Source organism: Thunnus thynnus, chromosome 5 (genome assembly GCF_963924715.1).
Source record: "Thunnus thynnus chromosome 5, fThuThy2.1, whole genome shotgun sequence".
Taxonomy (NCBI): Eukaryota; Metazoa; Chordata; class Actinopteri; order Scombriformes; family Scombridae; genus Thunnus; species Thunnus thynnus.
The window spans coordinates 6,691,662-6,716,400 of record NC_089521.1 but is presented as its reverse complement, the minus strand read 5'-3'; the positions used below and the strand labels follow the sequence as shown (position 1 = coordinate 6,716,400).

General features: G+C 39.9%; 1 protein-coding gene across 9 annotated transcripts in view; it reads left to right on the top strand.

The window, feature by feature from the left end:
• Positions 1 to 24,739, top strand: part of mical2b (microtubule associated monooxygenase, calponin and LIM domain containing 2b) — a 67,909-nt gene that overhangs the window by 24,220 nt on the left and 18,950 nt on the right. For 7 of the 9 annotated variants that reach the window (XM_067588904.1, XM_067588902.1, XM_067588903.1 and 4 more), the window contains exons 4-23: positions 363 to 479; positions 1,190 to 1,291; positions 1,948 to 2,103; positions 2,290 to 2,390; positions 4,969 to 5,226; positions 5,343 to 5,458; positions 6,960 to 7,086; positions 7,381 to 7,471; positions 10,030 to 10,177; positions 12,364 to 12,563; positions 16,588 to 16,673; positions 17,124 to 17,192; positions 17,447 to 17,575; positions 18,578 to 18,760; positions 19,042 to 19,296; positions 19,444 to 19,578; positions 21,244 to 21,741; positions 22,892 to 22,993; positions 23,146 to 23,238; positions 23,704 to 23,745. In XM_067588904.1, coding sequence (XP_067445005.1) covers positions 363 to 479; positions 1,190 to 1,291; positions 1,948 to 2,103; positions 2,290 to 2,390; positions 4,969 to 5,226; positions 5,343 to 5,458; positions 6,960 to 7,086; positions 7,381 to 7,471; positions 10,030 to 10,177; positions 12,364 to 12,563; positions 16,588 to 16,673; positions 17,124 to 17,192; positions 17,447 to 17,575; positions 18,578 to 18,760; positions 19,042 to 19,296; positions 19,444 to 19,578; positions 21,244 to 21,741; positions 22,892 to 22,993; positions 23,146 to 23,238; positions 23,704 to 23,745 — 3,008 coding nt within the window. The remainder of the gene's footprint in view (positions 1 to 362; positions 480 to 1,189; positions 1,292 to 1,947; positions 2,104 to 2,289; positions 2,391 to 4,968; positions 5,227 to 5,342; positions 5,459 to 6,959; positions 7,087 to 7,380; positions 7,472 to 10,029; positions 10,178 to 12,363; positions 12,564 to 16,587; positions 16,674 to 17,123; positions 17,193 to 17,446; positions 17,576 to 18,577; positions 18,761 to 19,041; positions 19,297 to 19,443; positions 19,579 to 21,243; positions 21,742 to 22,891; positions 22,994 to 23,145; positions 23,239 to 23,703; positions 23,746 to 24,739) is intronic. The other 2 variants (XM_067588905.1, XM_067588907.1) reach the window with 2 other exon arrangements.

The window sequence follows — 24,739 nt, the reverse complement described above, 5'->3', positions numbered from 1 at the left end:
TTGATATTATAGTTAGCTAAATTTTTCTTTATTTTAAGCTATAATTGGCTCTATTTAGCTAACTCTTAAGAGTTAAGAGTAAGAGTTGATGGATAGCAGCAACCTGTATCATATGGTTGTTATTAAAATTGTATGTTGCTGGAAGCCACAGCAGCAGAGTTACAGAACATATATGTCACCAGGTGGTGGATGCAGCAGTAGCCACTTGCTCGCTGTCTGAATGTGCTCTAATTCTTAGCAAACCACCTCGAGCCAACGGTGGTCTAGAATGCACATTTGCTCTTTTACCTGTACAGTTGCCGTAGCCCAGCTTTGTGTGCTGTTGGGTGTGACATACGTGCATCTGTGTGTATCTGTTCCAGGTATCCGTCAGCTCCAGCTGATGCTGCTGAAAGTGTGTCTGATTCTGGGCGTGGAGATTCATGTCAACGTAGAGTTCGTCAAACTCCTGGAGCCTCCAGAGGAGCAGACTGGCGACAGTGAGTGTGTGTGTGTGTGTGTGAGCGTGAGTGTGTGTGTGTGTGGGGGGGGGGGGGGTAATGTTATCTGCATGTTAGAGGGTCAGAGTGGCAGTGACACACATGAGGACAGAAATTCTCTCCTAACCAGCAGACCCTCCTGCATATCTCAGCTATATATGGAAAGCACACAACACATGTTAAAGCGATCAGACTTTTTCCTAGAGAGGAGGTGTTTGCAGTGGCAGCATTTAAACAAACTCAAACTGTGTGGAAAATAGTCTATTGATAGAGTCTGCCTATAGCTACATTTTAGTTCTACTTAAAGTTTGCTTTCCTAATGGGTCCAAAATGTGCTAAGTGTCCTAAATATGTTGTATGGTTACTTATTCACTTTAATGCTCCAAGGAACACGACACAACCTCACTGAACCCTGTAATGTAGCTGCTGTGTAGCAGTTGATAAATAACCACATAAACCGTGTGTGGTCTGAAAAAGGTCTGAATAATCACATCAGCACTTCATCATGATATGTGTATCAGTGGCCCCAGCTTGTATCCACATTGTTCTCCAAATGAAACGACCTTTGCTCCGGATCACCCGCAACTCCCCGTCATCTGTTTTTCCTTTAAATGTTCATTTACACTCTGTTAAGCTAACATGCATGTCATGATATGAAATGAATCAAACTGAAGTGGATCTTGCTTGTTTTGCTGTGTGTGCTTCCTCAGGTCCTGGGTGGCGAGCAGAGGTCCGGCCATCCAGCCATCCTGTCTCGGACTTTGACTTCGACGTGGTGATTGGAGCCGATGGACGCAAAAACACGTTAGATGGTGAGAGAGAAGGGAACGAAGTAATGAATGGGATTTATGCTGCGGGCTAAACTGTGATGGTGATTAAGTGTCTCAGTTAGTGTTCGAACATCAGCCCAAAGTGAGTTCCTAAGACACTGACCCACATTTGAAGGACATTTACCCTGCAGTCAAAACTGTATTTGTTATTTTTACTGGAACTGAGGTGAGGTGTTGCAAAGCTGCTTTCAGTCACTGGGTTAAGCATTTCCTGTTGACGTAGTTTAAACTGGATGTTTAATGGTGGGGTCAGTGGTGTGTATGTGTGGGAGTGTGTGTGCTGGTTTCTGAAATGTTTGAGAGATTTGTTTGCTCTCTGTCCAGGCATAATGTTTGTGTGTGTCATGCTCATCTGTGTGTGTATACTACATGTTTTGTGCACATGTTTGCTGACACGTAAAGTAACTGATTACAGCCATGGTAAACAGTCTGCAGAAGTGTTTGTGTCACTATTCCTGAGAAACTCCCTCATGTGAAGACTTACTGTAGCTAGAAGGTTCAGTGGTTGCATAGCTGTTGATCAGAATCTGCATCTGACTGTCTAAGCATGCTTGTATTGCTTAAAAATGAAAACGACAGTGAAATACTGTTTCCCTCTGCGTGGGTCACTGCTAAGGTTTCTTATCTTCTCCCGGCAGGTTTCGCCCGCAAGGAGTTTCGCGGGAAGCTGGCCATCGCCATCACCGCTAACTTTGTCAACAGGAACACTACAGCAGAGGCCAAAGTGGAGGAGATCAGTGGTGTGGCCTTCATCTTTAACCAGAAGTTCTTCCTGGAACTCAGGGAGGAAACAGGTGAGTGAGGGGAAATAACATGGCACCAGCAGACCTCAGTGTATAGCCTCCTTTCCTTAAAAAAAAAAAATCTTTGTTTGAGTTGTACACCGTGCAGTGCTGTCTGTTTGCTTCTCCCACTCTTCGTTGTTCTCTCCCAGTGCACTTAAAGTGTCCTCAGTTCAGTAAATCTTCTCATGTTTTCAGGAATTGACTTGGAGAACATAGTTTACTACAAAGACAACACCCACTACTTTGTCATGACAGCGAAGAAGCAGAGTCTGCTGGACAAGGGGGTCATCATAAATGTGAGTTCAGTCATGCACACATAAACACAGCAGTGTTCATTTTGGCACCAAGTTTTGATTTAGTTTGGATCTTTTACAGATTTTTTTTATTTTTTTTATATTAGTTTTAGTCACATTTTGGTCATTTGATTATTGTTAGTTTTTGACAACAAACATTAAAGACAGTAGTAATATATATGGATAAGCACCTCATACAACCCCACTTCAAAAAATACAAACTATCCCTTTAAAACTGAAGTTAGTTTATTTATCCATTTGTCCATCTTTCATTATGTTTTAGGGTTGTGAGCTAATATTTTTCCTCATATTTGTGATTGCCAAAATTAGCACTGGAACACACATTTATCACCACCACATACACACACACACGGGTCGCAAAATTTAAAGCCATCTCCCAGAGCAGAGAACAAATTGTTTTTTGGGTAGGCAGGAATGTGTATGTGCGCCTGCCAGACCGGTGAGCAGCTAGCTTTGGCAGTGAGTGATGAGCCTCCATAGGGGATGATAATGAAATAAGGCTCTAATTAGATGCTTGTTCTCTCTCTCACCTTTCTTCTATGTCCCCTGCAAACACTCACCAACACCCACACGCACAGATGAGTCAGAGCTTTCCTCTCAGTGAGGTTCCATGTCCTCTACAGAGATTAGACGGTATAAATGAGGTTATTATTATGGCATCAGGACATAGGCAGGATCTTATTAGGGAGACTGCTTATAACCCGCTTGCTCAACGTCTGCCAGAACAATTATCTCTACACACGCGCGTGCACGCACACACACACACACATAAGGAAGACGTGGCATACACATGCAGGCTGTCTCTTTCTCTCTCTATCACAAACTCACACAGGTGTTGAAATCAGGCCTTACTGTTCCCTCAGAGCTCTCAGTCTCATCTTACATTGTGCAGAGCGCTGTCTCACCGCGTCAGCTATGTGTCAGCGTGCGCACACATGTGGCCTAAGCTTCAGAGGCCTCATCACTCATAATAGCTCACTGATTCAACAAACTATTATTTTTATTCATTATTGCTCCTCAGTCTGAACATATCCTTTCATTTATCGAGAAATATGCATGTCTGTGAATCGCTCTTGATCTTGTTTCTTTGTCTGACCTGCCATGCGGGTTTTCAGGAAATGTTATTTGGATAAAAAAATCATAGGATAAGGATTTATCTCACTCTGGTAACAAGTCAAAACAACATGAGAGTTATTTCCCCAGTGACTCAGAGGGAGATGGTATCACTCATGGGGGGGCAACATGTTTAGACTCATCACTCACTACTGTTGACTTCACACTGTGACCTATAACAAATTATTGGCTACTAGTCTGCATTTCAGACAGAAAAGAAGATAAAAGCAAACTGCCTTCTTATTACCCTGGTGGTTCTGGAAAAAATTACAAGCTTGACCATTAAATAGTGTTGTTTGGCTGAATGCCAAATTCCCTAATGGATTATATTTGACCTAAATTCTTAGCTAAATTAGGAAGCTAATCTAGAAACTAAAACGCCCAAAGTCAAAACTGAATTTGTTGTTTCAGGCTTTTGTACCAGACAACAATAGAATAGTTATAACGAAGAAGTTCTTGCTTATTTTCTGTCTTTATGTAAGTGATCAGACTAGAGGAGGAGGTAGATAAACTTCAATTGTAAAAGTAAGTATTCTTTATTTTTAATGCTTCTGCTTTATTGGAAGTGGTACTTTTTTACTGAGCATAAAGAGGAAATGTCCAACCAGTCAAGTGTTCTGCCTGAAATGTCAAAGCAGTAAATATGACATATTACCATAATACAGCTGAATAACAAAGATAAAGAAACTGTTTCTTTAATCTGTGTAAAGCTGATTTTTGTGGCCCATAAGTCACTCCACATTTTGTACCTGAGGAGCATTTAAACTGTACAGTTACTATGCATTGATGCGTACTACAAATTGTAAAAGTAATTTTAAAAAAGTGAAGATGAAACAATTTATCAAGTCAAATTAAAGTTGCATAAATATATTATTTTTTTGACCACTTAGAGGCAGAAGTGGGCGTAGTATCACCTTATAACATTGACATGACAATACACATCCAGCAAACACGGAGCAACATTAGCATTTATTTGAAGTTGTATTCTGGCCCTGTAACAAATATGAAGTGCTCTACTGACTCTCCTTTTATCGCTGTTCTGGTCTCCACTATCCCAAGGAACTATCTCAATTAATTCATTTCTAATTAAACTGCTAAATGCTACACTATGTTCACCAGTTAGTTGCTAGTCTGCTGTTTGCTGCTGACAGAAAACAGTGGATTTATCAGCTTTTTAGCTGAGAAAAGCTGCATACTGCGGCTAGAAACGGGGTTGATACGAGAGGAGGCTGCCAGGCTTTGTAAAGCTGGGGACAACAGCAGAGTGCAGTAATAATTCTCTGTGGGTTTATAACTATAAGTGCCCTTTTAATATTACAAATAATCTTCTGAGCCAGTGTTCATGTAAAAGTAATATAAAAATGATTATTGCATCTTTGAATAATTTGATATTAAATATTGCTCCTCATGATCTCTACCCTAAACCTTCCTCCTCCCATCAATATAGGACTACATGGAAACAGAGCGTCTGCTGAGCATTGACAATGTCAACCACGAAGCGTTACTCTCCTACGCCCGTGAAGCAGCTGACTTCGGCACAAACTACCAGCTGCCATCACTGGACTACGCCATCAACCACTACGGACAGCCGGATGTGGCGATGTTTGACTTCACCTGCATGTACGCTTCAGAGAATGCTGCCTTGATCAGGGAGAAACACGGACATCAGCTACTGGTCGCACTGGTGGGAGATAGTCTGCTTGAGGTACGAGGTATCACTGGCAACCCTTTGTTGTCAGGGTTGTTTGATACCCTGGTCTCTGCCCTGACTGAGTCTCAGTGTCTATGTTTTAACGCTGGCATTGTGCTCTCTGCTTGCAGCCCTTCTGGCCCATGGGTACAGGTTGTGCTCGGGGGTTTCTGGCAGCCTTTGACACAGCTTGGATGGTGAGGGGCTGGACACAGGGCAGGAGCCCCCTGGAGGTACTGGCTGAGAGGTATGTGTGCTTATTTTCCACTTCCTGTAACTACCTGTAACTTCAAGCAAGACAGACTTGTCTGTGCTCTGTAATTTTCTTTTCTCACTGGATTTCATACAGATGAAAACAAGCATCTGTCCAGACTGTTGAGGACAGTTAGTGAGTTTGTACAACACAACAATAGCAAGAGAACTTTGCAACTACTGGACAGATTCCTATGTAATTTACATACATATATCTGTATAGAGAGGATAACTCCTAATGTTTTTGGTGACCCTGCGAAGTTTCACTGTTGTCCCACCATCAGATCTCAATTTTGACTTGTGCACAGTAAATATCAAATCTAATGGGCAGATTACTATGAAGACATTCAGAACGAACCCTCTCTATATGGAACGTTCCAGGAGCTCTCCTCTAACATAAGTCATGTCAAACTGTCAAGTTTGTACACAAGATATTTATAACTAAAGGCTGCAATATTTCTTTTCATGATCCCCACAGGATTCTTTTTAAATTATGTATAGTGATCCTTTGGCCTTTCCTCTAGCTTCACCATTAGGCCAAACTTTGTCCAGGTAATGGGCAGATTGATTGTAAGTCCAACTGAAATTAAACCGCATTTTTTCCCCACTACTTCATACATCGTATCTGTTCTGTAAGGTCCCATGTTCTCCCTTTAGAAAATCAAAAACCAAAAGGTTTCTGGATAGTGCTCACTACCTTTACATTAATCCATCAGAAAACCATTAGTTTAATCAGATTGATTAATTTGAAACTATATTTGCATAAAGCAATAATGTCAGCATTTTTTCATAGGCAGAGCAGCCAGTCACACTGAGCCTGACAGCATCCTGCTACACAACACAAGAGCCACAGACTCAACAAGCCACATCTGCTTTCCTGCTAAAGTCTTTTTTCAGTTGAATTCAATGGGCTTTATTGGCATGAATGTTTTGAGAACAATGTTGCCAAAGCATCAAAATACAATTCATCCAAATATTTGGACAGTACAAAATAACAATATGAACATTAACCCAATATTAAGATTGATATATATTAATAATATATATATATACAGTATATCCTATGCATGTATATCTGTGTGTGTGTGTCTCATTCACTGTCCCTCAGGTTGTGACATGTTGATATATATATTGGACAGCAAGATAGGCTTTGTCTCCTTCTTCTAGGAGTATTTTTTACATTTTTTTCTTATCTAACTTACAAACATAAACATGTCTTGTCCTGCACTTTAGCTGGAGGTGCACAGCTAACCTCAGTTTGAAGACTAGAAGCTAGTTAGCTCAGCTGTAGCACATTAAACATGATGTAAACATATTTGCAAATGTAACTTTAGTTTTGAGTTCAAATAACCTGACTTGGCCTCAGCTGTAGATTCAACGACACTTAATCTCATTGCATCCTGTCTTATACAGATCAAGTGGTTCCAATGTAGTTCTTGAATCTTTGAAGCTTCAGTATCTTCAATCTTCAAGTTATCTGTTCTGTCCCTCCTCAGGGAGAGTATCTACCGGCTGCTGCCTCAAACCACCACAGAGAACATCAGTAAAAACTTTGAACAGTACGCCATTGACCCTGCAACCCGCTACCCCAACCTCAACTCCAGCTGTGTACGCCCCCACCAGGTAAGTCCAACTCTTGGAAAATATGCAAATGAATGAAAGCTGACATCAAAAGAAGGAGAGCAATCAAGGCACGTTTTTAACATAGTTTATCTGCACTAACTGACAGTAGTATTGGATTAAAATATCTTTTCTCAAATTTAGCATCTAAATCCTACTGTTTGCTTCTGCAATGACTCAGTCTATCAAGTTGAATCTAATTTAATTTAAAATCATCGTATAATCAGGAGCATATCTTTCCTAATGGTTCTTTTGTCTTTCTCTCTTCCTCATCTTTTCTTCCTTTCCGTCTCTCAGGTGCGTCACCTGTTCATCGACGGCCAACAGGACTCGCATCGCCGGGAAAGAGGAGGTCCCACAGGTAGATCAGTCAACCTGTCCAGAAGAGGTGAGATGCAGACTTTCTTTTCCACAACAAATGACCTTTGTTGCTATGGTTGTTGCTAAGGCTGTTCCCTGTGTTGTTTGTGTTGTCACATACTTTCGATTGTATTCCAGCTTTTTAGAAGTTTCTATTTTGAGTAAAGAATGAAAAAAAGAAGTGAAATTCTACTACTACTATTTGTTTATGTTGCCTCTGGAGCCACTGGAAGTCTGCCGAGGGGCAGCTTCCAGAAGCTGGCCAATCAGAGAACAGAGTGGGCTCATCAGGAGTCAGGCCTTGAAGAGACAGGAGCTAAAACAGCCTGTTTCAGACAGAGGCTGAACTGATGGGCTGCCTAAAGGACCAATATAAGATAAATAAGGAGTTTTTGGAACTGCAAGTCAACTGATGGAGATTACTGGGATAGTATGGTGTGTCTTTGTGTTGAGTGTTCATACTGCTATAAACAGGCTTTAGACACATCCAGTATCTTTAGTGACAGTGGCGATTGCTGCCAACTTATCAGATGAGACTGTGTTCTAGTTTTAAAGCTCCCTGTCATGTTGAAATGGTAATCTGATCATACTGTGAGTCACCATTAGACACATTCACAGCCCCATAAACACTGCACGAAAGCTTTCTTTCCTTTATGTGTTAAATTAAATGCTCAGTTACTGTTTATACAATGGCTCAACACAGACTCCAAACCAACTTTAACAAAGGCTTTGTAGTCAGAGTAAACTACTGAATATAATCCACTGGGGAAAAAAGGTTGACATCATAGTGAACGCACCCCCAACCCCTCCTGAGGGGAAACTTTAGCCTTATCGCAGGTACAGGCTGACACGCCTCATCACAGACAATACAGCTCGATTACATTACACCACATGAGGGTCAAACATGATGCCTCTCACAGACATGTGCTGACCTGCTCTACTCTGCACCAGCAGGGATAGGTGGATGCACCATAGCAGCATTATTTTTTTTCTTTTGGCCACTTGGGGGCAGTGGAGCAAGCTGTAAACACAACATTGACTGACATATTATCACGTTATAAAGTTCTAACAATGACTTATTTAAACATCCAACTGACACTGAGAAACGAGCATTCATTTGAAGACATGTTTCCAGCCACTCTATGAATTAAAGTCCAATATGCACTTTCCCTTTAGCTCTGTTTTGGTCTCCATCAAGTCCTGAGAAAAATATCCTTCTCTTAAGCTGCTAAATGCTCCACTGTGTTGACCAGCAAGTCGTTTTTTTTTATCTGCCTGTTTGGTGCAGGCAAGGTTTATCAGACATTGTTAGCTGAAAATAACTGTATACTGCATCTGGAAGCAAGAGCAATGAGAGTGAACCAAAATGGTAAAGTAGTGGGCCTTAAAACCAAAATAATGAGCTAAAAGGGGCTGAACCATGGAGTTGGTGATAACTCTCTGTGGGTCACCACTTTCAATTGACACATTGTCATTTGAACCATTGTTATTGTAAAAATATTGAACAGTGCAGCTTTAAAGATGCAGTGTGTAGAATTTAGTAGCACCTAGCTGAACGGACTTGGCAGAAATATAATATAATATTCATAAGTATGTTTTAGTGTATAATCACCTGAAAATAAGAATTGTTGTATTATCATTACCTTAGAATGAGCCCTTTATATCTACTTAGGGAGTGGGTCCTCTTCTACAGAGATCACCATGATTCACAGCCATGTTTCTACAGTAGCCCAGAATGGACAAACCAAACACTGGTTCTAGAGAGGGCCTTTCGTGTTTTTTGCAGCCACCATACGGCACGCTGAGGGGAGGGCTATTCAGTTCACCTCTAGATGCCACTAATCTTACGCACTGGTCCTTTAAGGCTGAAATCTTGACACTAAAGATTCATGTCCCAAGTTTTAGAGACGTGTTGATTCAACTTCTTTGTCATTTTGGAGGCCGTAGTTTGTCGTGCTGTTTAATTGTATTGCATGACACTGAGGGGTGTGTCTCATATTTTGTCCACTCCATTTATATCAGTAAAGGCAGACTAAATATTAGAAACAAATCTCAGAATAACACAAAACAAACTGCAGCATCCAAAATGAGCATTAACTTAAATTAACACCTTATATTTCATCCAATAGAATCTTTTAATGCAAAACCTATCATTGGAAGCCTACAGTAAGCCATCCCCCTCCTTCTCCCCCATTTCTTTCACTCTACGGAGAAACTCTCACATGTTGTTGAAATCCTGCCATGAAGTCACAGTTATGCATTTTAAAGCACATCAAATCAAGAACTGCAGATTTTTTAAGTAGGTCAGTTTGTGCCCAGGCCTGACTGTCTCTGAATAGCTGCCAAGGTTACTCTGCTTTAGGCTTGGGAGGTGTTTCAAGTCTTTCAAGTCAGGAGGCTCAAGTGAACCCACAAGTCACTGGTGTTTGTGTCATGATGGTAGTGCTGTTTGGAAAACTTTCAAGCCCTGACAAGAATAAAATCACTTGAGGGGAAAAACAGTAATCTTTTTGCTGTGAAAGCGTTCTGTTCATCTTGATATCAGCTTGTTGACAATATGACTGATGTGCTATTTCTCTCCCGCAGAGTCCGAGGTGCGACCGAGCCGGCTGCTGACCTGGTGTCAGAGGCAGACTCAGGGATACCGAGGAGTCAATATCACCAACCTCACATCTTCCTGGAGGAATGGCCTGGCCCTCTGCGCTCTCATACACCGCCAGAGACCTGAGCTCATGTAAGAACACACTATCAAACACACACACACACAGTGCACTCACGAAACACGGTTATTCAAGCCTGGGCCTATTCTGTTGGCCTCTGAAGAGTCACCTGGGGTGTATTCAAGAAAGTGAATTTAGTGACAACTTTGAGTTTGTTAACCCTGAAATGAGGGAAACTCTGGGTCTTCAGTTCCAGAAAGAGAGTTAACCTAAACTCTGGGTCAGTTACCATGGTAACTGACTCTGTGATGCTAATCTGCTTGCTGTTTTCTTCAATAAACCCTGAGTTTCTATCTGTCTCCTCCCTTTTATAGAACCAGACACACTGTTTCATTTCCTCATTCATTCAGTCCGTATCAAAGTGCATTAATTAGTGGAGGTTTACTGTCTGTCAGAATCTAAATCCTGGTTGGATATAAGTTTAGTTACTCAGGACAGTCATTTGTGAACAGTTTTTGCTCTCACATCAAATATTACACAGCATGAATTCATCCTCAACTCAGAATAAAACCTCTTCATGTCCTTTTGTTTTAACTCTGTGACTCTGTGCGTACATGACAGCTGTCAGTTTGTTAGAGCAGCTCCTGCACTGAAATCTTTATTGCACATAATGTGTAATCTCAGTTTACATTTAAACAATCTGTATGAAGCTTTAGATGGATAAATAAATAATTATCTCTGTCACTCATGATGTGATTGGTCACACTGATGGAACATTCATCACGCACACGTTTAACTCAGAGTGAACAAACTCAGAGTTGATTGAACTGACTCTGATCAGCTGTACTGATCCAAAAACTCAGTTTCCCATCTCAGGGTTAATGAGACTCAGAGGTCAGGGTTAGACTCAGAGTGTGTTGAACCTGCTTTCTGGAATGGACTCCTGTCCAGACTGTCTTTCTTTTAACTGAGTGGTTTAATAGTATGAATGTTTTTTTTTTTTAATTCTAATTTGTAAAATCATTACTTACATAAGACCTGTTTCTGTTCTCAGAAATCATGTATCACTTTGGCTCCAGCCCTGTGTCACATGTTTTTTGACAAATGAAAGAGCAACACTGTAATACATTTTTCTCATTTAATGCCCCACTTTTAATTTACATGTGATTGATCATTGTGGTGAATTTAATTGCTCAAAAACAAGCTTTCACACAGTATTTCCACATTGACCTGCTTTATCCAGAATACTTAACATTTGTTTGACCTGTCGCACTTTGCTGAAAGAGTCTGCTCACACACAACTGAGAAAACAAATAAGTGTCAGACAGATTGGTTGGAATGACATCATATCTTTGTGACTACAAAACGAGCCCTCCTCAAACACGTCAGCTTCATCCTATTTATAGCAAGTAGCTGTGATATAATGTGATGTAATCTGTTCTCATATAGAGATGATGGGATGTTTGCATGGTTGGTGTTTTTCCATGATCCCAGGTTTTATCTCTCAAGTGAAGAAGTCATTAGTGTCACTAGTGTTTTTTTTTTTTTTCTCATAATACTCAGTTTACAGTTTCACATTTATGCAAATTAGCTCTTGACATCGTCAAGTGGCTTTTTGGGCATGCTTTCTAAACATTAGCATTTTACACTCACATGCAAAATATTAGGCATCCACCTCTCATGTTGGTTTGTAGCCTGCCATTAAAACTAAAGAGGAAGAAAATGAAACATATTTGCATATTACATGCTAAATGTATGTGTACTAAGGTGTTAAAATTACTCTCTAAATATTTGCATATCAATATGCTCATAATATTAACATGCTAACAAGCTAACATACTAAATGTCATCATGTTAACATTCCCTTTTGATTTAGGTAACAACATGGTGTTTTGTCTAGCACCATCCTGAGGCCAACTTATACATCCAGTTTATGTCAGTTATTCAGTTTTCAGTGCTTTAGCCAGAATTAATTATGCATGGCCTTCTTTAATAGAATATTTCATGCATAAATCTACGTTTTAGCAGATGTACTTTAATCTTTTATCTTCTTGCTCATTTACGGGATGAAAGACAGAAGGAAACAACCAGGTCATACTGTATAAATTTGACAGTAATCCTTCTCCATCTTCTTTTCTTCTTTTCATCTTATCTCACAACGTATCAGTGCTGGGAAAATGGAAGCTGTTATAAGAAACAATACAGAATCCTGAATACACTAACCTCTCCTCCTCTCACTCTCACTTTCTGTCCATCTCAGTGACTATGACTCCCTCAACGAGGAGGATGTGGCGGGGAACAACCAGTTGGCGTTTGACGTGGCTGAGCGACAGCTGGGCATCCAGCCAGTGACCACGGGAAAGGAGATGGCTGCGAAGGCAGAACCAGACAAGCTGCTGATGGTCCTCTACCTCTCCAAATTCTACGAGGCCTTCAGAAACTCACCATTAAATAACGATGGTCAGAATCCTTCAATACTCTCCAACCACATATGTTAGATGCTGGAAGTTAAACACTCGTTTCTGCCAAATAGATTATAATGGACCTTCATTGGTTTTGCATAGGGGATTGATGTTCTCTGGTTTAAGTGAAGGTGAATGCTGATAGGGAGAACTAGTAATCAAGTGACAAGTGAATGATCACGTGGTTCCTTACATGAAATAATTCCAAAAATAGATGTGGCTACATCATCTGTATTGAGTTAATAATTTTCAGTAGTAAAAGCCACAATGTTTTATTGCTTAAAGGTCAGTGTTAGTAATGCTAATATCCTACTGACAGCCAACATAGTAAATGCTAATCACTGGAGCACCAGTCTGCCAGAGACTTATGAATCAACGTTTTGCTCTCATAAACTCTTAAATGTCAGGTCAGTCATCATTAAGCTCCCAAATGTAAATGAATAGGATTGAAAAGGAAAAGAAAATCAACACAACAGCAGTATAAACTATAATTTTCCAAACTACCATAGAGTTGAGTCAACACCTCTCTTACTTGCCAACCCAAAAGTCACTCCAGAATATGAAAACGGGATCCAGCCAGACAGAACAAACTGACGGGGAAGTGCCTTGGCCAGCTGTGCAGTGCACTGTTGGACACAGAACTTCACCCTAGCCACCAAGAAATGTGTAATACTATACCTAACCAAACAAAGCTGTGAAAACAGGGCTACCATTCCCTTCTTTCTCAAAAGAAAGAGAAAAATAATATGTTACAAAACCTCTGTGTAAATCACAACAAGCTATAGGAAATGTGTGGTGTTCTAGAGATCTAGAGATTGAAGCCAGCTATAGGATAGTTTAGAGATGTTATTGTAGGTCTCTTACACAATCAGTCTTTTTGGTATTTTCAGCTAAGGTCACATTGCAATCATGGGAATTTTGGTACTGAAGGTATCATCAGAGTACTAAATTGATCCACACCACCGTAACTCATCTCTCGTCTTTAAGTCAGTGAATAGTTACAAAAAAAAAAATGACTAAAATGGCCAGATGTTATTTGTAGCTGTGGAAAAACAGGAAAAGAGATGCAGAAAGTATGTGTGAACTATAGACCCAGATGAAATGACTTTGGGTTCTGGGACTATTTATCCACTGTGTGAGCTACAGTTGCAGGTTACACAACCCTCGCTCAGTGGTCAGGTTAGTTCCTGCCAGAGACATGAATGGTATGTGTGCTATGTCTGTAGAAGCCGTATCCAGTCACTCGACGTAACTCTGGAGGCCCTCAGCTCCGGTCACACCACCGCTGTAAGCTCCAGCTTCAGCCACGTTTCCCTTAAAGTGCTTTCGTGTTAATGTGCCATAGACCTCTGCGTCACCTGCACTGCTGTCACCACGGAGAAATCCACACCTCTGAAACGCTGGGAAAATAATTTACTTTCAGTGAGGCATTTTTACAGTCCATTTGGTGGGAATTTACTTGCTGAGCTTATAGAAGCTTGAGTGCATGGTTCAGTTATATTTAGCTTTTTTCTTATTGCTAAACCTCAGTCAGCAAACATGTCTACACAGAGTGCTATTGTACTGCAAAGGCCTTGGGTAATGTGAGTTGTTTTGCAAAGTTGTATCAGTGGCTTTTCTTCAGTTTTTTAATGATTAATTGATATTTAGAGTCCAAGGATGAATCCTCCTATATTGTGCTGATTGCATAACTAATTATCTAAGTCCATTTTTCTCATACAGACTCCAACTTAGCTAAATTTGAATATTTTGAATTTGCGGTTTGTGTGCAAACAATTGACAATTATTTTCAAGTTTGTAGTGTTGATTTTTTAATGCCATTATTGCATCTTTAAAATGATCCTGAAGGCATAAGGTTTATTTATATGATGGGACAATCACATTTTCAATTTTTTGATTTCTTAACATATACTGTAAACTGGTTTGCGAGTGGCCTCATGGTGAGATGTGCACTCACATGGGTGGTACAGTACAAACCAGAGTGACTGAGGACTTATGAGGAGATCAACACGAGAAGTTGTTTTTGTGCCTCAAAGGACAGGTTCACAATTTTTCAAGTCCATTTTAAAGCAAAGTCAGGTGTCCATATTAACAGTGAAAGAGCTTTTCCTCGCTGTTCATACTCGCTGTCAAAAGATCCCCTTCAAATGTGCTTTCAATGTAAGTGATTAGGCAAAAATCCACAGTGTGTGCACACAGTCATTTTGTGCAAAAATGCATTTAAAAGTTGATGTGAAGCTTATATGAGGCTTCAGCAGTCTGAGTTAGTCATATCAAGTGGATATCTGCCATATTTACAGTCTTTTAGCCTCAAATTCCCTCTTTGTGTTTCCTCAGACAGTGTTTCCCTGTTGAGCTGCGGTGGAAGGATAGTAACAGAAAGAGGGACTTTGGCACTAAAAAAACTGTAACGATGAAAGATATCTACTGAAGCTTCATATTCGCTTCAGATAAACTTTTAAATACATTTTGTGCACAGAAGGAGGACTTTGGTTTTTGCCCCCCATCACCAAAGGAAACCTCCCTGTCAGTTCAGAGTGCATAATTAGCTAGTAGCATCTATCAATCTGTTCAGAGCCCTAGATTTTTATAATGTGGTGGATAGTTTTGCACAGAAACTGCTGAACATCCTTTTTACACTCACACTGTTACTGTGTTAAAGGGGTACTCCACTGATTTTACACATCAAATTCTGTTTACAGGTCTTACTACTGCATATGTGAAAAAAGTCCTATAAAGCCTTTTGTGGCACCAGGGGAGCTGTGTAAAGTTTGACAAATTGTCTCAGGTTGGCGCTGAAGACTAAAAGTTTGAATAAGGGAGGGGGGAACAAAACCTCTGGGGGTGTGGAGTTAGAAAGAAGTGAGGTTACAGACCTTTGTAGCCTGTTCTCCCTCTCTGCTGGAGGCTAGCAGCTCCAGGCTACATTAGCCGCTACTAGCATAATACACCCTAATCTGCACAGTCAAGAGAATCAAGTCGAGTTGAATTCTGGGTAATGTAGGTGCTGGGTTTTTCTCTGGTTCTGCTGCATCAATTTTTTAAAAACCTTTTTTTAAAACTGTCCATCAGAAGTCTGACAGTGTTTTAGGAGCACAATGCTAAATCTGTAGAGAACTCTTTTAATGAACAGTGCAGATGTCTATCAGGCTCTATAATCAGGAGACAGCTGAAGGAGGCACACTGATGGCTTTGGATGGAAAATGCATCACATTGTTACGTGTATGCAAAGTCTCTGTTGATGATCCCATGCAGCTGATAAAAACAATAGTGCTGACATAGTTTTTCATGAACATAAGTTTTTCCTGTACACACTTGAGGCTTTTGAGTTTTTGTACAGCATAAGTTGGCCTATATCTAGCATCTGGCATGTCTTGTAAAACAGCAGGAATTTCATACTGTGTCATGCTAACGTTATTTTTTTCATGCTAACAGTAGTTGTTTGGGATTTAAGTTCTTTTAACTTGTGCTGCCCGTTGTTGGTTTTGGACCCAGTTACAGTTCCTTTCTCAAGAGGTAACTTTGTGTAGTCTCGGTTCGCAATTTTATTGCTAGTAGCTGCCATTTCTCACTGGAATTCCACGTGTCATGTTAGTTAGCCAGGCGTCTATCAACGTGAGGCTTGCATTTAAAAAATGTTTGGGATATGCAAGGACATTTTCCACAACAAATTCATCCTACTGGTTTCCAGCAAGTACTTAAATGAAATGTAATTTTACATTTTTAACACTGAAAATGTGTTTTCCATCCTGCTTTGCACACATCCTCAATTGTTCCTCATTTTCCACAACAAATTCATCTTACTGGTTTCCAGCAAGTCCATAAATGAAATGTAATTTCACATTTTTTACACTGAAAATGTGTTTTCTATCCTGCTTTGCACACATCCTCAATTGTTTGTATAGTCTGACCCTACATCTATTAGACTGTTCAGTATCTTCATGTGTAATTTAGTTGTTTGAAGTACATTGTGCTGAAAATAAATAAGTTTAATGTAAACTTAATGTGACTTTATATTCCAGGTTCAAGAGAACCAGACGAGAATAGTGAAGAATATTCAGCTAAAACCAGCCACACCCAGACTCAGCCCAGGAAGAGGATACCCAGGGTATTGTGAAATACTCTCTCATTTTTATTTCTTTTTCTGATGGTTCTCTTTGTCTCTTTCTCTGACATTCATTTGATGCTTTCATTGAGGATTAAAGTGTCAGTCTCTTCCCTCCCTCCTCATCAGCTAGCCAAGGTCTTTCCATTCATCACCAGTGCACTATTTACAGTCACTGAAGTCTTGATTAGATAAGCTACAGCTAACCTAGAGATCAAGGCACTGTTTGTAATAAACCCTAGCCATCAATCTGCACGCTGATTAGAAGCATTATTGATGTCTGCTTACATGAACAGTATATTGCATGATTGGCTTACAGTATCAACTTTAATGCTAATCAGATTAAACTGGCTCTTTGTATGTTTAAACAAGGAAGATGACTTGTAAGATAGAGCTTTGTAAGGTTCAATGGTTGCTGTGAATGAATCTTTATTGTGGTGTCCGCTGTCACAGGATGACAAGAAACTGGAAGACGACTCTGTTAACAAGAGACGACGAAAGGGCAACCACTACCTCACAGAGGTGGGTGCATCAGTACATCTTCTGTATTATCAACATATCTAATCAGTAACAAAAAAAGTGGCACAAATATAATTGGTACCTGCATTGTTCTATGAAAGAGGACCTTAATATCTATTGATATCAGTCCAGAAACTGTTTCAAAACAAACATGTAACATGTAAATATAACCTTGACCTGTGTGATACAGTTTATGGCTTTAAACTACTCTTTCCTTCTCTCTCTTATATTCCCTCTTTGTTTGGTTCTGGCATCAGTTATCCTGTCACAGTGCCCCCCCTGCAGGTGAGGATGGAGAGCTGCGGGAGAACAAGGTCCGCTCCATGGCAACTCAGCTGCTGGCCAAATTTGAGGAGAACTCATCAACAACAAAGACACGCAGCAAGGTGAGAGGCAGACAGTTTGAATACCGTCAGATAAACGTTCAGACCCACATGAGTGCATCACACGGATTTATCTTTTACACAAGAACACAATTTTGGCTGTAATTTTCGCCTGCTGACTGTTTTGGTGTTATATCTTTGTTTGAGGGCTGCAACTAACGATTATTTTCATTATTGATTAAGTAGCAGATTATATTATTGGTTAATCTATTCATCACTTTGTCTATAAAATGTCAGAAAATAGTTAAAAATACCTGTTATAATCTTTTTAAGTCAAATGAATTACTATTATGTAGTACAGTGAAAAAGCTTCAATTTCTTACATTTGAAAAGCAACCAGCAAATATTTGGCCTTTTTGCTTAAAAAATGACTAATCAATAATTGACTAATCATTGCAGCTCTCTCTTTGTTTAGATCAGGAGAATCTAGTCACTGCCTCTTTTTAAAAGGTCAATCCAGACATGTGTTGAGCAGAACAATCCACACTCATGACTAACTAACTGGCTTTAGCCTCAATATAGAGTAGATGTAATTGTAAATCCTCGGTGAAAAGCACACTGCTTGCAGGTGTTTGTTGGTTTTACTTACATTTGAGAATCATCAAAAACAGAAAAATAACCTTCTGCTATGTCTCCTTTGGATTTTAACTTTGGACTATAAAGGTACAGTATATACTGCACAATTATTATTTGACAATTATACCGAACATCTTTGGCACCAACAATTCCTTTGGGATGAATGAAGTTTGATCTGAGTTATTTTAGTGTGATCTTGGTATGTTGAGGTGAGTGAAGCTGTTCTTTTACCATCTTTGTTGAATACCTGTATTTTTCTGATGCCTTTTCTTTAACTTCCACTTCCTGAAAATATAATCTATGGTGCACTGTACCACTGAAAATAGTTTTGATGTGTTCTGTATTTGAATCTCTCAAGGCCTTTTCCTTTCCTTTCCTTTCCTTTCTTTTCTTTTGCTTTCCTTTCCTGTCCTGTCCTCCTTGCATCAGTCTGATGAGGACTCGTCCAATCCGTCCTTTTCTCCTCCTCTGTCTCCTGCCTCCACCCCCCCTCCTCTCTCAGATGAGGAAGAGGAGGAAGAGGAGGAGGAGGAATATGAAAACCCTCGTTTTGCAAAGCCCAAGGATGCCCCCCCTCCTCCTCCTCGGCCTCCCCCTCGCCCCAAGTGGCAGGTACGCTCCCTTCGTCTCAGCTCTTTCTGTGGTGAATATGACTGGATGGAAACTATTGACTAACAGGAATTTTTGGCTCGTTTATTTATGACGCCTGAAACCTTGAAGATGAATCACATATGTCCTCAGTTGCTCTCTTCTTCCACATTTTTTAAAGGAGCTATGAGTTTTATTTAAGCATCACAAATCAGTGCCACATAAATATGTAACATTTGTATAACTACCATAAATCCGTATTCTGTCATTTCCTCTTGCTCCTCATTTCTTTTCCTTGTTTCCAGCCTTCCATCTACCTTCGCTTACTGGAGAATCCCACTTCTGTGGCTGAGCAAACCAGTTTCCTCTATTCCCCCAAACCCAGTCGCTCTCCTTCGCCCTCACGCTCTAAGAGCCCATTACGCTCACCAAGCCCCAATGTTACTGAACAGCACTACCCAGAACGCACCTCTCCTGACCTAAGAACAAGTCATTTCTCTGCTTCTGCTCTGTTGGGTGTCGATCGTCCCTCCAAGAGGTCAGAGGAGGAGATGCAGCAGGTGAACAGCATGCAGTCTGACAGAAGTTATAGATGGCAGGGAAAAGCATGACACTGCATTTAAAAAAAAAAAAAAAAAAAAAAAAAAAAAAAAACTAACAATGAAGAAAAACATAAATAAAATCAGCACCTCCTGCTGTCCCCGCAGAGTAAAGCCCAGAGACTGACTACTAGAGAATTCTCCAGAAGGAGTATAAAGGATCGAGCTGTCCTCCTCTCCTCCTTGTTTCCTGGGTCCAACAAACCTCCTCCTGCTCCTCCTTCTCCTCTTTCTGAAACACAGGTTGTGTATCACACCAACCACTGTGCTTTTTCATGTTGACTAATATCACGGCAGAGAGAGACTGTAATATGCTCATGATAACTGCATAACAAGTGTGCATCTTAGACTTGAAATGAGGGCAGGTGCACGTTTACAAGAAGAGTTGTTAGTATTTATTATAAGTTTTCATCTCTCTAGCTTGGTTTTCTTCCTATACTTGCATTAGCTGAGAGGTTTATTAACCATTTTGTAGTGCACTTTGCTGCTTGTCATGGTTTGCTGTCTGACATGGTTTCAAGTGTGTTTAACAACTCTACTTGGATCATCCAATATTAAACAATGTGCATGCTGTAGGTGGTGTATTAATTGTGTTTCTGTAGATTTTGTAATCTGGATGTTTGCATTATCCAACACACTTTCCTTTCTTTGTTAGTTTATTATGTAAAAAAGTTAGATATTGAAAGAAAAGAGAACTAGGCACTTATTTATCAAGCAGCTCACAGTAGGAAATCAGACCTAACTGGCCAAAAATTCTCAGTGATACATATTTGGTCCTACTTTTTAGGTCTAGGAGTAAAAACAGTTTATTACCTCTCTGAATGTACTCCTATCTCAGCCAGTAGGAGAGCTCCACAAGTGCTTGGTTGACAGGGGATGACGTTCAGCCACAGACAGGTTTGGCAAAAAAATATATTTGTGATTGACCTTTTGTGAAAGACAAAAAAATGCTCATGCTCTTCACAAAAAGAGTCCTTGCAACTTTAAAGGCAAAGTTTGACTTTTTGAGAAATATGCTTGTTTGCTTTCTTGCCAAGAGTTTGATGAGAGGATTGATGCCACGTTCATGTTTCCGTTAAATATAAGGCTACAGCCAGTGGCCAGTTAGCTTAGCTTAGCATAAAGACAGGAAACAGGGGGAAACAGCTTGACTAGCTCTGTATGAAGGAAACAAAATTCACCTATCAGCACCTATAAAGCTCACTAATTAACACATTATATCTTGTTTGTTTAATCCATACAGAAACCAAACTGTAAAAACGACAATTTGTGGCGTTATGGTCGGTTTATTTTTGGCCGGGTGCAGTCACTTTCCCAAGACTAACAGTGTAGAAATAATGCATTTTTCCCGCAAATGTGAGGGCACATAAGTAAACAAGGTTCCACGTTCTCTGTAGAGTGGTGCGCCACAACCCCACAGAAGGTTTACATCATTTTTGTATGTACAATACTGTACAATACATGTATGCTTGATGCTACAATGTTATAAGTATTATATTGGGCATTTTTGCACGACATAAAGGGGGGATTTATTTCTGCATTTCAAATTTAACATTTTCTAATATTTCAAACCACAGAGTGTCAGACAACAACAATACATCATCATAATTTCTAATCTGAAAGTGTCTTAAAACCACAACTTCCCACTTCCTCCTAGAAGTAGTCCTGCTCCTCACTGAGAGCAAGTGCAGGAAGCTTCATAAAATATTCCTTTATTCTACTCTGAGGTAGGAGTGTTTTTAGTGAAAGATCCTAGGAGTCACTCTGAGATGCTTGATAAATACAGGCCCTGAAATTCAGTGTCTTTTAGTTGATGAGATTATTTTAGTTGAGAGGAATTATTTTCTCTCTAGTTTTCTCTCTTTTTTCTGCTCAGTCTTTAACTTCCTACTGACTCTTCTTCTGTAGGTGGAACTATCTACCTCTACCCCTCCTTCCTTGTCTCCTACTCCTCCTTCCTCTGTATCTGAGAGCTCAACCATCTACTCGATGGTCCACCCTGTCCCTGACCCCACCGCCCAGGCTGGTTTCTCCTCTGTCCCCCTTTACACTGCTGCACACAAGAACAAGAAACACTCTTCTACTCCTTCGTCTTATACTGACTCTGACAAACCAGAGGAAATCGCTCTCCATGTTGATTCCTCCACGTGCAACAAAACTTCTATTCATCTGTCCTCATCTTGCTCTGATGACAGCCAGGAGATCACGTCTCGACTTTCTGAAATTAACTGTGAAAATGGACACAGCAGCTCTTCTCCTCTTCCAGTTTCTGCGCTGCAGGAGGGAAAGTGTGCAAGAACAGGTTACAGTTCTCAAGACAATCTTGAAAACGGAAAGGAAAAATTCCGCAAAACTGCTCATGAGACGTTTGACAACGACAAATGTGATGAAAATGGTCATGCAAAGGTAACATATGCCATATGACATGATGCCTGGAGATTAATAACCTGCAGATACATCTAGTGTAAATATGAGTGTCTCTCCCTCAGTTTAAGATGATTATGATTATTTTTTATTATTGAGTCATGCATACAAATATACCTAGTCTGCATGAGCTTAGAAGTTCTTAAGCTTGAGCTTATAAATTAATAACTTCTTTATAAAGCATATGTAACTTGTAAGAGAAATTAAATAGCCCTCCTTTCTATATTTTTGAGACAAACTTAGTTAACTTGAAGACATGTGAATAAAACAACCATTCTGATTCTTACACCAGACACTGGCACTGCTCTCTGCCAAAGCTAAAAACTGAATAGTGAATGGTTTGAATATAAGTGTCAGTTTGCTGTGACAACTCAACTGAATGTGTTAATGTTATTATTCATAGAGCAACATCACATATTTCTATTGTATTTGTATTTTTCTGATTTCTAGCTAAAGGAAAGGATTTAAGGACAGGTTCACAATTTTTAAAGTCTGTCCTAAAACAACAGTCAGGTGCTCAAATGAACACTGAAACATGTTTTTCTTGCTGTAATCATTCCTCCTGTTCATACTGAACATTAGAAGATCCTTTCATGATGCACTTACAATGTAAGTGATGGGGGACAAAATCCAGTCCTCCTTCTGTGCAAAAATGTATTTAAAAGTTTATCTGAAGCTAATCTGAAGCTTCAGTCATCCAAATAAGTCAAATCTAGTAGATATCTTTCAACGTTACAGTCCTTTTAGTGCCAGGGTCCCTCTTTTGTTACTATACTTCCATCTCAGCTCAACAGGAAACGCTGTCCGTCAAGACACAAAGAGGATTTTTTTTTTTACTAAAAAAACTGTAACTGTGGAAGAGATCCACTTTATTTGTCTAACTCAGACTGCTGAAGCCTCATATTATCTTCAGATAATATGAGACATTTTAATAGCCAGTGTGTTCAATGTTCATTTGGGCACCTGACTGTTGTTTAAAGGCAGATTTGAAAAACTGTGAAGCCATCCTCTAAAGGGTTAGATTGCAAACATTAAATTAATAGGGGAACAGGAAGAACATTTGGATTCTAATATGACTTGAATGAACTGTGTATTCTTGCACAAGTGATGTTCATACTGGTGTCCATCGTAGTGCAATGGGAGCTGTGCTCTTGAGAACCCCAGAAGAATCGCTCACAAGTCAATTGTTCGCTCTGAGAGCTGTCCAATCGGCGTTCCAAGTTACATTAAAGAGGTATTAGTTAATAGCCCAGTTCTAAATCCATATCCATTCATTCAATCCTTCATTTTCTGCTTCTCATCTTTCCTCTTTGTAACCCTTCTCTGTGATTTCCTCCTTCTGTTTTTGTCCTCTGACTCTCTGCGTTTCCCTGGCATTAACGTTAGCGTACAGTTGGGAAGGTATCATCAACCATAGATGCTAAAGCTCAGAAACTGGCCATCCTGTATGAGACAGACCACAGGCCCAATGCCACACCGGTAAGATGCATGTGGATGTTGCAGAGAAAAATCTAACCCAGACTTCATGGTCTTTTTTTCTGTTTTTGCCTTTTTATGAAGGGAAAGAAATGACACATGATTACATAGTTTTCTTCTATTTCCTGACAATACAGTTTAGTCAAAGTAAAAAGCAAAGGAGGAAAAGAGCCTCCATCTTCCAGCATCCATTAAGCTTATAACAAATCTCTGAGAGAAAAAAGAACCTAGGCTCATTTAATATTATAGCTTCATTTTATGACAAAGGATGAGATTAAAATACACTTTGTTGATTTCATATTTAAGATAAAATCATTATTTGATCCATATTATCTAACCTACAGTTTTGAACTGTTGGGTGTGTTGGATTTAAAGATCAGCACTCACTGATTTCACAGTAAATTAAAGAAAATGTTCCTGTTTTCAGCTCTGCTCCCAGATTTGACAACAGGTTATCTGCCTTTTCAGGCTCTAGTTCCCTGGCCAGGAAGGGCTCCTAAGGCTGAAGGGGTAAATTGGTTCTGCTTTGTCTCATTTCTCTGTGGTGTGTTACCATTTCACACTGCTGCAGAGCCTTGGTAGTGGTTGCATAGTGGCAGCTTATAGACGCATGCTATTATTACTAACTCAGTTACATCATGTTTAACCACTGCTTGGTTTAAAACTGCCGACTAGTGTGATAGAGCTTGTTAGTCATAGTGTAGTTAAACGAGACTAGATGATGACTGGCTTGATGCTCACACAACATGCCATATGGTAGCTTGTGATGATTGAACGATACAGTATATACCAAGTGTAAACTCGGGTCACAAATGTACTTACTTGACTAATTACGAGAATTACTTAAACAAACTTGAGCTGGGTCTAGTGAAGCAAGACTAGACAGTGGTTGACTTATAAATATGAATTCATTGAACAAGGAAATGAAAGTAAACTGCAGCAGTGTTAGTCCTTTTTTAAAGAGGTGCTCCAGCGATTTATGGCCAACGATCATTAAAGCAGCAGAGGTTGAGATGTCCTGACTCTTAGTTCCTCTAAAAACCCTGGATTCTTCATTTCCCATAAACACCCACATCTTTCATACTCCACACCTCCAGTTTGTAATGTCGACTTTCTGTTATGAACTTGTAATTTTTAAACCCAATCCCCGACAGCTGTGATGGCTTCTATCTTTGACATAATAAGGGTTATTTTCCCAGACTTAAAAGAGCCCTATAACATAGTCAGACTCACAATGGACAGTTTAAAAAGGTATCAAAACTGATGCAGAAGAACCAACCAATATTGTCTTTTTTTATTCCCCGCATTCCTCCTCCTCATCAAAACCTGGCGTCTACATCCCCCACAATGCAACTCAACGGCCAACAGTTCGGTCAGAGATTCGGATGTGTTATGCTAGTAACAGCTAATGTAGCCTCAAGCAGAGATGAGGAGCGTGCTACAGAGGTTTGGTAACCTCACACTTTTATAAGCCCACAACTCTAGATGTTTTTCAGTTTCAAAC